Source organism: Ambystoma mexicanum, chromosome 3p (assembly GCF_040938575.1).
Source record: "Ambystoma mexicanum isolate Mex_15411 chromosome 3p, UKY_AmexF1_1, whole genome shotgun sequence".
NCBI classification, from domain to species: Eukaryota; Metazoa; Chordata; class Amphibia; order Caudata; family Ambystomatidae; genus Ambystoma; species Ambystoma mexicanum.
The window spans coordinates 1,135,734,461-1,135,750,469 of record NC_090925.1 but is presented as its reverse complement, the minus strand read 5'-3'; the positions used below and the strand labels follow the sequence as shown (position 1 = coordinate 1,135,750,469).

General features: G+C 44.8%; 1 protein-coding gene across 1 annotated transcript in view; it reads right to left on the bottom strand.

Moving 5' to 3' along the window:
• MEIKIN (meiotic kinetochore factor) overlaps positions 1-16,009 on the bottom strand; it is a 1,264,509-nt gene that overhangs the window by 1,051,408 nt on the left and 197,092 nt on the right. Inside the window, exon 4 of the mRNA XM_069650059.1 lies at positions 2,529-2,589. Within this exon, the coding sequence (XP_069506160.1) occupies positions 2,529-2,589 (61 nt within the window). The remainder of the gene's footprint in view (positions 1-2,528; positions 2,590-16,009) is intronic.

Below are 16,009 nucleotides of genomic sequence, written 5' to 3'. Positions count from 1 at the left end.
CTGGTACTTCACCAGGGAATGGGAGAGGAAGAGGAAGCGGAAGCAGAGGTGGTTCTACTCAAGTTTGAGAGAGGCACGGAGGCTTTTCCGGAGGGAGGCCCCAGCCAAGGAGAAATATCTGCCCCCAACTCTCTTGCTTCTGAACGACATAATGCTCCCACTTCAGTATCTTGTTGAGGTGAGCCCTGGGGAATTTCCCCCCGCCCTTCAGGCTCGTCCAACTGCGTGTTCAGCCCTGATCTTGTCAGTAGGTTAAGGACAGAAATAAGGTGCCCTGCGAAATCAGTTGGCAGCAGGCTGTGTCCTTTCCTGACGGTGTGCGGAGTACGGAGTGACAGCAGCAGTCGGTCTTTGTTTCTTACAGGGGAGGAGGAGTCAAACTCCCCCCCACCCCCACCCCCCATCTACCCGGGGAGCGCAGCAGAGTCTGCAGTGTCTGTGAAAGCATTTGGCAGCAGTTTGCGGCAGGGAGTGGCTGCCTTAAGCTCTTTGCTACCCCGCTGGATTGATGATGACGGAGGGAGAGAATGAAACACTGTTGGGCCAGACCAGAAGACTGACTCACCTTCAAGGTGAGCAGGTCCTGCCGGTCCCGCTACCCCCCGTGGAAGTGAGGATTCGGTTTTCTCCACTGCAGTGGACTCTGGGGAGTACTCCATCCCTGCCTCCACCCCCCGGGTAACCCGGGTTTCATCATTGGGGCTGGGGAATCTAGGAAACTCCTTTCGGTGGAGGCTGTGGCCAGTTGGTTAGTTGTTACCGATGATGAGATGCTGGGCTTGGCTGGTGGTAGCCCTCGGCTTTGGATATGCCAAAGCGACATCCTGGGATTGGCACGGGTAGTCTAATCCCGCACTTCGAACCCATTACACCGAGATTGTGTTGGCAGAGGACAATCTGGTTTGCGTTAGTCCTTGCTCTAAACCCGGCCCAATGGAGAATCGGACTGCAATAGTGGCACATGGCGGTGAGGGTGTTGAGCGGGGATTCCATGAACCATCACCAAGTGCCCTCCTGCATTAATGGACAATGGTTTGTAGCTCTTATCCAGGCATCCTCAAACAACAGAGCTTAATGGGAAAAGAACAACCATATGGTTCAGGTGAATGACCTCTTTAAGGATTTGGCCTCCCCGATTTTGCAGGGGCGCTCAATCTCACTGAATCATGATGTCCGCTCTTCGAAAATGCTGTATATACATAACATTCCACGGGTAACTTGATCCCGGCACTCTGGGGGAGAACTGGGTACGGCGGTGCACTGATTGGCAGAATCACCATTGTTGCCTGGAGTCACGGCAGTGCGCTCCTCCTATACTCTCTGCAATTTTAAAAGATTCCTTGCAAGCCTCTGAAGCTTCCTCATTGAGTGACTCAGTTTTCTCTCTAAATATGCACGATCAAATTCCCCCAACAGATAGCCACTCAATGCATCATTCTATGCAACAAATTCATGCAATTGTGATGTTAACACTCTCAATCTTGCTGGCTCCGTTATTAAGCTTTATGAATCAATCAATGAGGATTTTAAGGACCAAGCCACTCTGTTGGCTATGGGCCACTCAGAACTGATATTCCTAGAGGCAGTTTCAAACAAGCTGCAAGTGCGACTGGACCAGGAAGCGGAAGCCACAAGTAAGTGGCAAATTAGGCTCTGTGATATGGTCAGTATGGAACAGACCAATAAAAAGGTCCCTAATGGAAGCAGTTTTAGAGTCTCATGAGTGGACTCGGAAGTCAGCTGAGTTAAGAGATAAGGTGGCTTGGGGGCGGCCGAGTGTACCCTGTTAACTGTGGATTCGAAGAAGACGGCCAGTAAAGGAAACAATAGGAATTCAAAGTCTGATCCAAAGGCAAACCAATAGGACAGCCTTAATTGGTCTATGGAGGATCCCATGTCCAGTAATCAGAGTTCAGCAAATACTGGTGCTGTGGAAAGTCCCTTGACTAGAGTGATTGCCCTGGATATAGAACCAGGAGCTTGCAATCTGGAACCTCTCATAGTGGTAGAGGTGGCCAAAAGTGATGAGACTTCGCTCAGGGGGCTCAACCAGGCCCTGCCGAAGGGATAATATTCCACCGGAATTGAGATCAGAAAATCCAGAGGTAGCCGACCCCATCTATTCCATCTTCAATAAAAAACAGAAGCTTAAACATGGCGGTGCTGTAATGCAAAGGAAAAATAAACAAAAAATCTAACTCATCAAGAACATTCATTAGGAATCTAAAATCATCGGACGACGGTGCTCAACTAACTCCAGAGGTGAGAAGTGTAATCGAAGTTCCCTCTGTGAAAAGCAGCTCACAAGATGATGTCAAACGTAGCAAGAACATATTTTACAAAAATTGTGAAAATAAGACTTTTATTATGGAAAATAGATTGAAGATAAAACATTTAAAGTTAGGAAGAGCATTTTCTTTTTGTAAAAAAAAAAATGCCCGCTTTAATTATACTCTGCGTGTAGAATAATTACAAGTAATTCATATAATAAACATGACCACTCTTGAGGATTTAAAATGAAACAGTACCAGATGTTGATTCCCCAGTCTTCGTGTTCGTTTTATTTTCCAAATTACTGCAGGTCGATTCCTGTAATTAGACAATTTTAAAAAATATATATATTTATATATATATAGAAGAAAGTCAAAGACATACAAATTCTAAACCACGTATCAAATAAAAAGCGAATTCATAGAATTTGCATTTGTAGACCGTATAACACCTTAAAACGTGCAAGGATTAGACCAAAGGTCTTAGGTTTGCTTAATCAATAACTACTTTAGAAGTAGCAATTTGTACAAATCTGTCCATTGTGACGATTTACCAGGTATCGTCCCTTCTCCCAACGTGGAAGCCCTTTTCCATGAGCCTACGGAGGTGTGGCCACTACCCAATAGTTCCCCTACGGGTGGTTTAATGAGGGAGCACCTCATGGGGAGGGACTCCCCCTCTGGGAATAAGGAGGATTACTTAGGGTACAGCCCATGGGTCAAGGTCACACCCCAACCTTCCCCAACACCCCCCCTCCATTCCAAACCACTTCATTGAGAGTCAACACATGTATTTCTGTAGTATAGCAGAAAAAGCCAAAACAGAAAGTACCAGGACAAAGAAGAGCACAGAAGGCATGAATATTACTGACTCAGCTAGTACTGGTAAGAGGTGGCCCAGCGGATATATAAAGATCAAACTATCAAACAGTCTGCCAGGGTGGGACTGGCTACAATCTATTGGAAGAGAAAAAGGGCTGAAAATTTGGTCAGGCCCAGTCGGGAGAGGCAGCAGGTGTGGAAAGCATCCAGAGCATGAGTTTCAAATCCTGTTGGCTAACCAGGGATGCCGACAAACGGAGGATGCCAGGGAATCGCTGAGGGAGTTCTCTGTGGGTCCAGCTGGAGCAGACCTGAACACGAAGCAGGAAGAGAGACCTGAGCGGTCCAGTAGAGTATGCAGCTGCCACAGTGCTGCGGAAGCAGAGGAGAGAAGCTCGGAGAGCCGGAGAGAGGCACCCTGGTCACAGGAAGCCCTAGTGGCGTACCAAAGTCCCAAAGCGGGAGGTCGAGAGACCCAGAGGGAATACGGGGATGGAAGAGGGGCAGGCTCCGAGGAGAACTTCCTCATTGCAGTGGCAGCGATAAGCCCACTAACCACCAGAGAAGGGTCTGGGACCCTAACACAACTGAATTGAATAGAGGAGAACTACCTCACCGCAGTGGCAGAAATAAGCCCACTGATCATCAGAGAAGGGTCTGGGACCCTGACAAAGCACCTGAGGAAAGCAGCCTCATCGCAGTGGCAGGGAAAAGTCCACTGAGGCTCCAGAAGGATTTGGGAGTTTGCTAATTCCATGAGAAAAGGGCAAAAGAAGTATACAGTTGAGAGGGACGGGAAGAACTCTCAAACATCAGGAGAAGGGAGTCATTCTCCTGGTGAAGAAACTGAAAGCCCTTCTGAAGCACTCAAGAAACGCCAGGGTAAGGGAGTCATTCCACCTGGCTTTGTTGTGAACTATATCGTAGTGTGTGACCCAATATCAGGAGAAGGGAGTCATTCTCCTGGTGCCGGAAGTTGACTGGTACAAAGGTTTGTTATAACCACAAGCCAGGAGAAGGGAGTCATTCCCCCTAGCATCCTTTTGCCAAAGAACACCTCTAGGAATACCCCCTACCCCCAAACACCAGGAGAAGGGAGTCATTGTCCTGGAGAAGGAACTTTCTGTTGGCTTTTTCTTTAGTTGCAGTGTGAGAGATAGAAGTAGGTTGTGACAAAGGGCGATGGAGTTCAATTTCGACAGACATTCGGACGGATTGTTTAGAATTAAGTTGGGGGCAGGGAAACCCTTCTTAGAAAATAGGGATAGTAAGGTTTTTCTTTTTGATAAATAAAGGTTTTTAACAACTAGAATGCCACCATTGTGTCTGCATCCTTCTTCGACAGCCTAACACCATATACAGATGCAAACCATGTTAAATTAAAACAAACCCTCGCTCAAATAAAGACATAATTTAGAGGTTTGATTAATACAGTTATCAAATATTGACAAAACCAACAGTTTTACTGCAAGTGTGGGATTATTTACTGATTTGCTAATACTGATTAATTTACTCATTGTAGTGAATTTATGATTTTCTGATACTATGGTCAATGATTGTTTTTAGACTGTAATGTGCTACATTTTATACAGCTAAGTGACTTATTGCTTCTTTTTAAATCTTTATATGTATTCAAATATTAGTTGATTTGAATGAATTGTTTATTTATGTCAAAATGTTAATATTTTTATGCAAGACCAAAACTTGTTTCGTGAATTCACCAAAAATAAAAGAATAGTTTTGTTTTCTGTAGTCACACACACACACGTGGGTTCATGAAGAGAATGAGTGGAGCAAGCAAATGGACTAGATGGAGAGCGGGCAAGGTGGTGTGGAAGTAGCAATGTTGGCAGATTTTTTTAATATTCAACCAACTAGGCATTGAAAAAGGCAAAGGTTTTTATTTTCTATTGAGAAAAGCTCCATTTTCAGGCCCTTTTTCTCCTGCTCCCAGGAACCCTTGAGGGAAGTAGTGGGGGAATAGCTTTCCTCTCTACTATCTCACAATGTGCAGGTCACTTTTGATTATGGGACAGAAGGTGGAAGGTAAGGTGGAGATTTGCTGTGCTTCTCTTATGCTTTGTGTCTCCCACTTGGGGATGGAGAGAAAAAACAAGGTGTGTTGTAAAGGCACCTCACTCTCTGGTCTTTGGCCCAAAGGAACAGGAGTCACCATACCCAAAGACTAGATCACACAGGCTATAGAGAGTGGGGATTTGCAGTATGCAAACATGTTGCTCTATGAAAGTACTATGACATGGCTGTTTCTTATTTTAGGGAAAATCTATGAGTTGAGGAGAATGGTAGTTAACTGACAGTGCTCCTGACTAGTTGTGTCTGAGGAGTAGGGGCATTTTATCTACTTCTATATTAATCTAGAATTAAATATATTTCATTTACAATAAAGATGCAGGAGTGTGCTTTTTATTACACTGGTAATGAGTTGTGAAATGTCGAAGCAATGATGGGGCAGGTTTTTATGCTGGGGGAGGTGGCGCCTGAGGCAGGGGCCAAAGGGATTGTAGAGAATTCATGGTCAGTAGTGGCTGATCAATATTTTCAGTAGAGAGGCATTAGCATTAACATCTTTACTGAAATAGAACAAGGGAGCCTTAAGTAATATGGAGAGGGAGAGTGATGGTTGGGTGTTAGGCAGAATTATATGCAGTACCCTTTGGGAACACCACACACAATTAAGACTAAAAGTGACAATACAAATTCACCTTTGGTACAAGCCTGTACTACACAGTAAAAGTGGTAGCGATGGCTGAGCAGCCAGACTTATCTCAAGAGTAAAGTGAGCAGTATCAAAGAGTTAAACAAAGGACAGCAATTACTATGATTCAAACAAACACTGACTCAAGGTTTCCAAGTAAAAGAATATACATTTATTTACTTTTTAGTTATAGAACAGTTCACTTAAGTAAAGCAGTTTAAAAATCACACTCTTAAACCACCACACCACTCCCAATAAGTTCCAGACAAGTTAAGCTCACAAAATGAAGTGGGAGCAAAATGACACTCCAGCAATTTAAAAAGGAGGGAAAGACAAAGTTAATAGAAATTGAACCACACCAACAGGTAAGTACTCGGGGCAATTGAGCAAGAGTGATAGGATCAGGTAAAAAAGGCTTAGGGCCAAAGTTAATAGGTCAAAAGTCTTTTGCTCAAGATCACACGGGTCAGGGTAATTTGCGGTAAACTTCGTGCCACGGGTTCCGGACGGAGTTGGTCGGCAGAAAAGTTAGTTCAAAGAGAAGAGAAGGACAAGCCCTCGGATTGGTGAAAGATTTCACACACTTTCACCGCGGCTGAACGAAACAAAAAAACGGATTTGCACAGTACCTTAAAACAGAGAGGGAGCTGTAGCCGAGGTGGACGTTCCTGGTAGTTCCTGCAGGCTCACGGTTCCTGAAGCGACTGTCGGACCGACAAGAAGTAGGACGACTGGAGGGTTCTGCACTACCGAGGGAAAAAATCAGCAGCAGAGCAAAGCAACAAATAAAAGGTGCACTCCTTAAAACCCAATTAGGGTCCGACCTTCCTGGCTATCCAGAGCTGTACTGTAGCTCTGAAGCAAAGCAACAAATAAAAGGTGCGCTCCTTAAAACCCAAGCAGGGTCCGACCTTCCTGGCTATCCGGAGCTGTACTGTAGCTCTGTACAACAAAGTCGACCAGAGGAGGGGTCCTGGCTTGAAGTTTGGGCAAACTCGTTGGTCCCACTAGCTCAAGGGAAGAAGATTCCTGGAGGATCCTCTGTCGGCAGATTCTGAAGATTCGGACCATGGTTATTTAAGATAACCGCGGTATCAAAAATAGGGTAGTTACCACTGCCACCGGCCAAGTCTTGATGAAAAGGGAGTGAAACAGTGCTCCAAGAGAAACAGACAAAGCGGGATAAGAATTAACCCTTTTCCAATACTCCATGTAAGATGGGGTGTACTGGGTCTGTGGTTTAAAGAGACAACAAAGTTAATGGCAACATTACATGTTTCTGGGAGACAGTAGTCAGTCCCAGAAAAATGGAGTCAGTGGGAAGTCTAAAAGACAACCCTGTGTCACTGCACTGAAGGTGCAGTGTAACACACAAAGAAATGATGCTCATGGAGTAGGTGAGGCTCCAGAGCCCAAGATCACACAAATGGTAAAAACACACACAGCAAAACACATGCAGAAGTGGGAAAAAGGCTCACACTCTTACCAGGTGAAAAAAATAAACTCTAGAAATCCAGCAAAGCTGCTGAGGGACTCAGTAGGTAAGGGAAATTAGCCATTTATGAGAATTCTCCCCAACATTGGGGAAGTTCAAAACATTGTTAGTTCGTCAAATCATTAACAGCAGCACTGCATAGTTAACACCGAAAAGAACATGTGGTCCCTCTGCGCATTCCCAGACTGTTCAACACCACCCCTAAATCCTCTACCATTTGTGCACTTTTCAGAGGATTGGACCCAATGAACAAGTGGAAGATTATTACATCACTCAGGAGGGTTTAAATTTTCCCCAGTTTTAACACAATGTCTGGTTTATGCAACTTGGAAAATTAAACACTCAATTTGGGCTCACAGTCTGCATGAGATAACCCAGCAAGATTTGCAAATCAAGTACAATTACGCCTTCACATTCTTCCAGAAACATTTGTTTGTAATAACTATATTTTTGGAATTGTAATCCTAGGACCTAATAATTTGCTAGTGCTGCCGATTATAAACATAGAAGTAAATTCATGTTTTTTTACCAAGGTACCTGTTCACCATTCTGTCTGTCAGCAGACTTCGGAAAAAGATGTCTTGCTCAGGTGTACTGGGCTTGATACTAAATTTTGAGGATTAGTATCCCTCAAATAAACATACTTTTAATGCTTGCAATTGGATTTCCCCATCAACCTTCTTTAAGGATACATTGGTATAGATTTGCTTTTTCCCCCCGGACTGATCCCAACCCTTGAGGTTGTGGAATAGGTGAGAAACTTAGGGGTATTCTCGCATTAAGACCCTGAGAGTCCTCTATTCAGGTGGCCAGGGGAGGGCCATCGCTCTTGGATCCCAACCCTTGGGGTGGACGAGCGAGGATCACCTGGGTAGGGCAATACGGGGTTGCCTTTGTGGGAATACCCAGGTGAGATGTGGTATTCTGACAGGGCGACAAAAAAAAGAGGAGGAAGTTACGAACGCCTTCACAGAATATGCTGATTTCCATCATCCTAATCCAGGTTTCACTTTCCCCAATTCCAATCCCGTTATCAATGACCCAAGGAGGAGGAAGGAAAGAGTCAATTGCCCAAGGTGGGGAAGGATAAAAACAAAATAAAACAAAGCCAGGAGTCTGAAGTTAATATCCATTCATTCTCTACCAATTAAAATCTCAGGTAAAACCATCATGTTTCTATAATAAACCATCAGGAATATGAAAGGGAACACCATACCCTTGAGGGAACACCAGGCTATGTGATTTCCCTATGTCCATTGTCGATTCCCTGATAGAAGAGCGGAAACAGATCTATCCTCCAAAACCCTTCCATCACCCCCTCCCCATTTCCAACCAATACTGAGACGAGGAAGAGGCAACTGGGAGCAGTTAAGATTACCCATAAAAACATGGAGAAAGTAAGGGAAACCAACTGTAGAAAGGACTCAAGTGTCCCACTAATAGAGTCAGGCAGGGTCAGGCATTTAATAATGATCACTGGCACCTGACTCCACTTGACTGTTTTTTCAACTATAAAAAGGTGTGGTTTTTAACAAGGAAGAGAGCAAGTTGGGGATGCTGTCAGGATGCAAGAAGCCAGGGAGCAGAGAGCAGCATGAGTAAAAGCCTGGAGGAGAATGGTGTGCCAAGATGCTGGCCCAGTGTTTGTAAGGAGTTGCAGCATGGCTAGGGAGCTATGCCTCCAAGGAGCCGGAGTAAGGCAGCCTGTATCCTGCTGGTGGCGTTTTTTGTAAAATGCTTGCTCCCTTGGAACGTATGCCGGTCCCAAGGGTGTCTGACAGGCATGTGGTGAGACCCTGACCTCAACCCTGTGCATCCAGAGGAATCTCTTGTCACGCAACACTACCCGGTAAGAGAGCGAGAGACGCGAGAGCGTGCGTTTGACTGAAACGGAGCAGAGAAAGACAGTTTTAAGGTGGCAGAGAGCGGAAAGGTTTGAAAGTGCGCAACGGCCTACAACGCACAATATCCAAGATAATGATGGAGGCCGCAGGCCATGTGATATTAGGTGGGGACTTCAATCTATGGGCTGACCCCAAAAGAGACAGGCAGGCCTCTGCCCCGGATCCTGCTGAACCAGGAGACGCAGGCCGTACAGCAGTAGTGGAGATGATGCGAACATACAGGCTACGGGATATATGGAGGGAGTTACACCCGAACACCATGGGCTATACCTTCTACTCTGCACCACATGGCACATACCCTATAATTGATTGTATATATATATGTATGTGCCATGTGGTGCAGTGTATGTTCCATGTGGTGCAGAGAAGAAGGTATATCCCCTGGTGTTCGGGTGTAACTCAATATATATATATATGTCTCAGAGGGGTTAGCTGAGGCTGCGACCCACTCAGAGATTGAGCCTGTCACCTGGTCGGACCAGGATATGGTCTCTGCGAAGGTAGACCTCAGAGATCTGCCGCGCAAGGGAAATAAGTGGCGATGCAATGAGACCTTTTGGAAGGACCCAGTTTTTCGGGCCGAAATGATAACTGAGATAGAAGAATACTTCAAGGCTAACAACACGGGTGAGGTATCCAGAAAAGTAATATCGGATGCAGCGAAAGCGACGTGGAGGGGGTATTGATCAGAGAAGGCGCTAATAAGAAAAGAGAAAGGACCTTGATAGAGAACAGGTTAAGGAGGGAGATAACGCAGCTCGATTGGGAAGCACGGACCGCTACATGGGATAGAGTGGAGAAGATCGCTCTAGCTAGGCGAAAGCGAGATGAACTCCGCCTCCTGGAGGAAGCCCAGATTTTTCGGAAACTCCAACTCCTCAAGCAGAAGCACTATGAGAAAGGGGACAAGGCGGATGCTCTATTGGCAGCCAGACTAAGGGGACAAAGAAGACAGATGGGTGGCAACCATAGACTAGGGAGGAGGGGAGACTCGTGGGTCACAAGGAGCGAACATCCCAGAGGCATATGCGAGATTCTATGAACACCGATACGAATCCGAAATGACCCGAGATAGTGCCTAAATTGACCAGTATCTAGAGAGAGTAGGAATGCCAGTACTCGCAAGTGGAGAGGCAGATGGAGTAGATGCACCAATCACTTCTGAGGAAGTAGAGAATAAAGTAAAGAGATTATCGCTATGTAGGGCTCCCGGAAACGACAGCTATTCAGCCGGTTTTTATAAGACCTTCTTGGCCCCCCCTCCTCCCTTTCTCGGTCGAGCTGTTTAATGATATTTTGGAGACAGAAGAGGCACCGGAATCCCTTTCGGAAGAATTGATCTCAGTCATACCCAAAGAAGGAAAAGACCCCAAGTATTGTGGCTCTTATCGTCCGATATCTTTACTCAATATCGATGCCAAAATATACACGAGAGTCATGGCATCCAGACTAGGGACATATGCCACGGCTCGTACATCCAGATCAAGTGGGATTTATTCTAGGTAGGCAGGGGGCGGACACAATGCGCAAAACCTTACATCTAATACAGGAATCGAAGATGATGGCAGGGGAACCGGCTCTATCTATCGATGCAGAGAAAGCCTTTGACAGAGTCAAATGGGGTTTTCTGGAGGCGGTGTTGAAAAATGTACAGCTGCGCGTGAGATTCAGGAGGGGGGTGAAGGCGGTTTACACAGCCCCAAGAGCATCAGTGTTGGTCAAATCCGACAGCTCACAGTGGTTCACTTTGAGTCGGGGCCTTAGACAGGGCTGTCCTTTGTCTGCAATATTATTTGTTTTGTCGCTCGAGCCCATCACACGTGAAATCAGGTCAGATCATTTGATCGAAGGAATATGGGTGCAGGGGATCGAATACAAAAGTGGCATTATACGCCGATCTGCTACTACACATCACAAATCCACCGAGTTCCATCCCCAGAGCTATACAAGTAATAGAAGGATATGGAACTCTCACTGGGTTCAAAATTAATAAAACTAAATCTATCTTGTTTCCTCTGACCAAACTCACGGAGCGAGGCACTGCGAGGTATTCGGTTCTAGGCCTTACGATATGGGATACTACCCTACAATACCTAGGGATCCACTTAGTGAGACACCTAGATGCCCTATACAAGGCCAATTTCCCTTCCCTGCTTGATAGATTTCAATCCGACTTGGCCAGGTGACAGAACCTCAATCTCATGGATGGGAAGACTCAAGGCAATCAAGATGGTATGTCTCCCGAGGTTTTCTATACCCATTCCAGATGCTTCCTATTAAAATGCCAAAATCATTATTTGGGACAGTAAAAAAAGGCCATCCTGAGATTCCTATGGTAGGGGAACAAACCGAGAATTGCCTATGATGTACTGACGTTGCCCGAGGAAAAAGGGGGGGTGGGTCTGCCGGACCTCGAAAAATACTACATAGTGGCACAATTAAGGATCTTGATACCACACCTGAGAAACCAAAAGAATCTGCAATGTGTGAGACTAGACAGCTACAGCTTTACCCGACCCAACCTGTCGGAGTGGCTGTGGGTACTAAGGAACAAATTGACCCGCAGGATACGCCAGCATCCCATCCTGGGGTCCATTTGGGAAATATGAAAGCAGGGAGTAGACATGCGGGGCATAACAACATGGCCATCTCCATTGAGCCATATTTGGGCACCAGGGATTAGGGAGGAGATCCCATTTCATGATAGGTTCCTGGGGTGGTTTGAGGCGGGACTCGAGACGGTGGGACAACTCTGGAGAGAAGGCTAATTCATCACGATCTCTGATCTTAAGAGCGCCCTAGGCATAGGAACATTGTTAATTTTTCATATCCTTCAACTGAAGGGCATAATGAGGAGAGGAACGTGGAGAGAGAAAATACAAAGACCCCTTACCCCCTTTGAATCACTTTTGGATACCCTCACTGAAACTAAGGGGCTGATCTTGATTATGTATAAAACTCTGATATATGCCGGAAAGGGGTCCATGACCAAACTCATGAGCAGATGGGAGAAGGATATGAATATAGAGATCGAAGGGCAATTATGGTCTACAATGTGCAAGGGAGCTTCCCTACTATCGATTGCCTCTGTATAAATTGCATGCAGTTAAACTCCTACATAGGTGGCAATATGACTCCCACAGATTGTCCAAGATGTTTCAAACAGCAAGCCCCCAATGCTGGAGACAATGCGGCAGAAGAGCATTTTATTGGCATATGTGGTGGGGGAATAAGAGTATACTGGGACGAGGTCCTCGGCTAAACTAAGGATATAGAGGGAATCCAACTTGAGTGCACACCCCTTCTTGTCTTGTTCGGGCTGGAGCAGGATGGGGACGAATTTAGGAGGGTAACGGGACTGATTGCCCCATTACTGTTAGCGGCGCAAGCATGTGTAGTGATCAAATGGAAAGCTGCAGCCCCAGACAAGAATGAATGGGAAAAGGTTGCCACTGGTATATGTTTAATGGAAAAGATTACTGCGGCTTTAAATGGGCGATCCGTGCAATATGAGACTCTGTGGCAAGATTACGTTGACAAATACATTTCCTGTTCCCAGCCGAATGCGGATGTTAGAAATCCGACTTGAGGGGGTATATTATCAGTAACCAGAGAATTAACAGAAAAGAAGTACGAAAGCTGGATTACACCCAACATGTGTGATAATGCTCTGGAGAGCACCTATGTTTGCTTGTCGATCATTATTAGCAATACGAGAGACTCAAATCTTAGTGTAAATTGTGAATTGAAGTGGAAAGACCTATGCTTGGACTTATCTTGGAAGCAGCACTGTTCCTGGGGGTGGGAGGGTTAGGGAGGGAAATGTTCTTGTTGAAATAAAGTTCTAATGTTGGGGGAGGTAGGGGTTACACAGATCACCCGTTCTTGATTTGATGGCAATGCAACGAATACGAACTGTATGATGGTGTATATGCTATGTTTAAAATTCAATCAAATCACTTTTTTTTTTAAAGAATGTGCGCGAAGGATAGAAAGCATAAGAACTAAACAAAGAGCAATAGCGGTGTGGAAAAAAAAGGCATGTGAAGAGTTTAAAGAGGGCAAAGCGTGTACGATGAAGAGCAGTACAAAGCGGCACAGTAAAGAGAGGACAGTGTGTTAAGCGTGCAGGCAGCATGAGAAAGAAATGGACAAGTGCAAGAGTGTGCAGTGAAACAAAAGGATGCGAGGTGCGCAAGAGGCACGATAAGAAAGCAAAGGCAAGTGCAAGAGTGCACTGTGGAACAAAAGGAACAGCAAAGAGAAAGCGCAAGTGTGCACGAGCGAGAAGCCAAGGAAAACAAGAAGGGGTGCAGAAAACACCTGAAGGTGAAAAGGTTTAAAAAGAAGAGCAAGGAATAAAGAGAAGGATTACACTCTGGTCATGCCTATGAGAAGCAAAGAACCATGCAGTTTCCAGTGTCTCTGATTGTGCCCCACAAGTGAAGTGGGTATGAAAGAACTGTGTTTAAAAGGAAAGGTACATCCTGACAAGCTGAACTTTTATTTGAAACCAAAAAGGGGCCTAAGCTTGTAGAAGGGAACTCCGAGAGGGCCAGCTAAGAAATGAAGAAAACAAAATTCATCCTGACAAAACAATGTGTTGGAAACTGAAAACAGCCTGAGCTTGGGGAAGGGAACCCTGAGAAGCTTCACAAAGAACTGTATTATATTTATTTTGTGGCGTTTTTCTTTTTAACTTGGAAACGGGCCTGAACTTGGGGAAGGGACCTCTAAGAGGCCCAACTTGTTTTTTTGACTGAAGCTTGGGGAAGGGAACCCCAAGAAACTTAAAAGGAACTGTTATATTTCCTTTGGGGCGTTTGGAACTTGAAGCTTGGGGAAGGGAACCCCAAGGAATCCATAAACACTGAAGGTATTTGAGAATATTGCAAGGGCTCTTTGGAGATGGTCTTATGAACAGCTCTTTTTGACTGAACTCATGTTTGTGACATTGACTAAATTACATCTGGTGACCAGACCACCTGAAACCAATCTGGGTTTCCTATTTTCTGTACAACCACTATTTTCCTTTTTTTTTTGGTAATTTTTTTTATTGGTTTTACAAATTTTCATATAATCATCAAGAAAGTTTATTCGGAAGTAAATCCATAAACCATGTTACAGACATTGCAAAGAAATAAATAAAAAATAACACTCAATGATGCTATTAAGAAGATTCCTCAGAGTAAAAATTCATGCAATTTAAACACATTAAAAATAGAGATGATAAAAAAGGTGCATGTGTTCAAATCAATTTGCAGTCAGTTTGTTCTGCAGGTACCAGGTGTTTCTTAAAAACTCTACATAGCCACAAGCCACTGGAATGGTCTCTGCTCAAGAGCAAGTATATCAAAGCAGGTCTTACCTGTGTTAAACCTGCGTTATTGAGCCGAGGTACAATGGTCCTTTTTCTTATGTCATGGTAAGCCGTGACCGGATGCTGCTTTCTGCGGGATCCACGCTGGAGCCGCTCGAGTTGAGATCACAACTTTGCAGGTGGGACATTTCTAGAGTCACTACACACAGAGACCAACACGGGACTCTTCACTAAACGCTATAGGAACGATAACAGCTACAGCAGTAGGCTGCTTGTTTGGGCATATGCGCCATTACATATGCACCCGTCCGCACCTCAATTGGGAAGGCCCCCACCTATGAAGCGAACCTTCCCGATAACCAAAGAAGGAAAGACCTCTACAGCTTCAAGTCTGTTAGTTCAAGATTGTGGGCTACCATGCAGGAACCACTTTTATTCCAATCACCACATGATCATCAAGCCCAATGGATCTGAGGCGCACTGTTGTTCGGATCCGGTTCTAGAGATTACAACCCTGACAGGGTCCCTAATTTGATGCCCTGAAAAAGGCGGCTTTAAATAATTTTGTGGTGACTGCCGAAACGTGAAGTCTGAGGGGACCAGAAGTCAATCAGGGGTCCTTCTATAGACTTTCCAGGCCCGACCAGTTAGGAACTTTCACGTTGGCAAGGCAGAGATATCTTGCATTTGAAGATCCTGAAAGATGATATGATAAGTCAGATGATTAGGAGTAGCAGGAGTAGGATTCATTAAGTCTCCTATGTCAATAGGTGGATTCATGGCACCTTTTTAGTCCGGTAGTTTGTCAGGTTGAATTATCATAGAAATAATCGGTTCCTAGCCTTTCCACATGTATCATGCATAAAATACATTACTAGATTACATAATTATTTGAACTATATGATTAATGTGGATTTGTTAGGACAACTTGCTTTACTTAATGGCCCAAACTTGGTGTGTTTTGTACGTTTGCATCATTCACATTCATGATTTCGACATTTCTGGATGGCTTCAGCATTATTATTTGTGAATTTGAGTAATCTCCCCTATTCTTTTTTGCTGTTTAGTCATATCTGCACGGTGTATACTAGTGAATTGTTCACACTCTGTTCATTGTACCTGGATGTTTGATGTACCATTGATTTGGTTTATATAAGAAAACATTTCAAACTTTTCATTTATAAGAAGTGGGTGTTCAATATTAGACCAATTATACACAGGCTCCAAGATAATATGGCGCTCTGATAGTAAATTATCAAGTTTACATGAGATCAGTAACAGGGATGCACTGATTTTGTCCAATATGGTAAACCGGACAGAACATTACGAAAGGCAAAAGATCCTCCTCGGGCCAAAGACAAAGGGGGCAGGCTGAACATTGTTCCGTGCTCAACCAGTTCTTTGTACGTGACCTCAGCCATAAAGAGCTTAAACATGCCCGCGTCAGAGCCCACCGGTCTGATGGCCTGTGACTGTGCAATA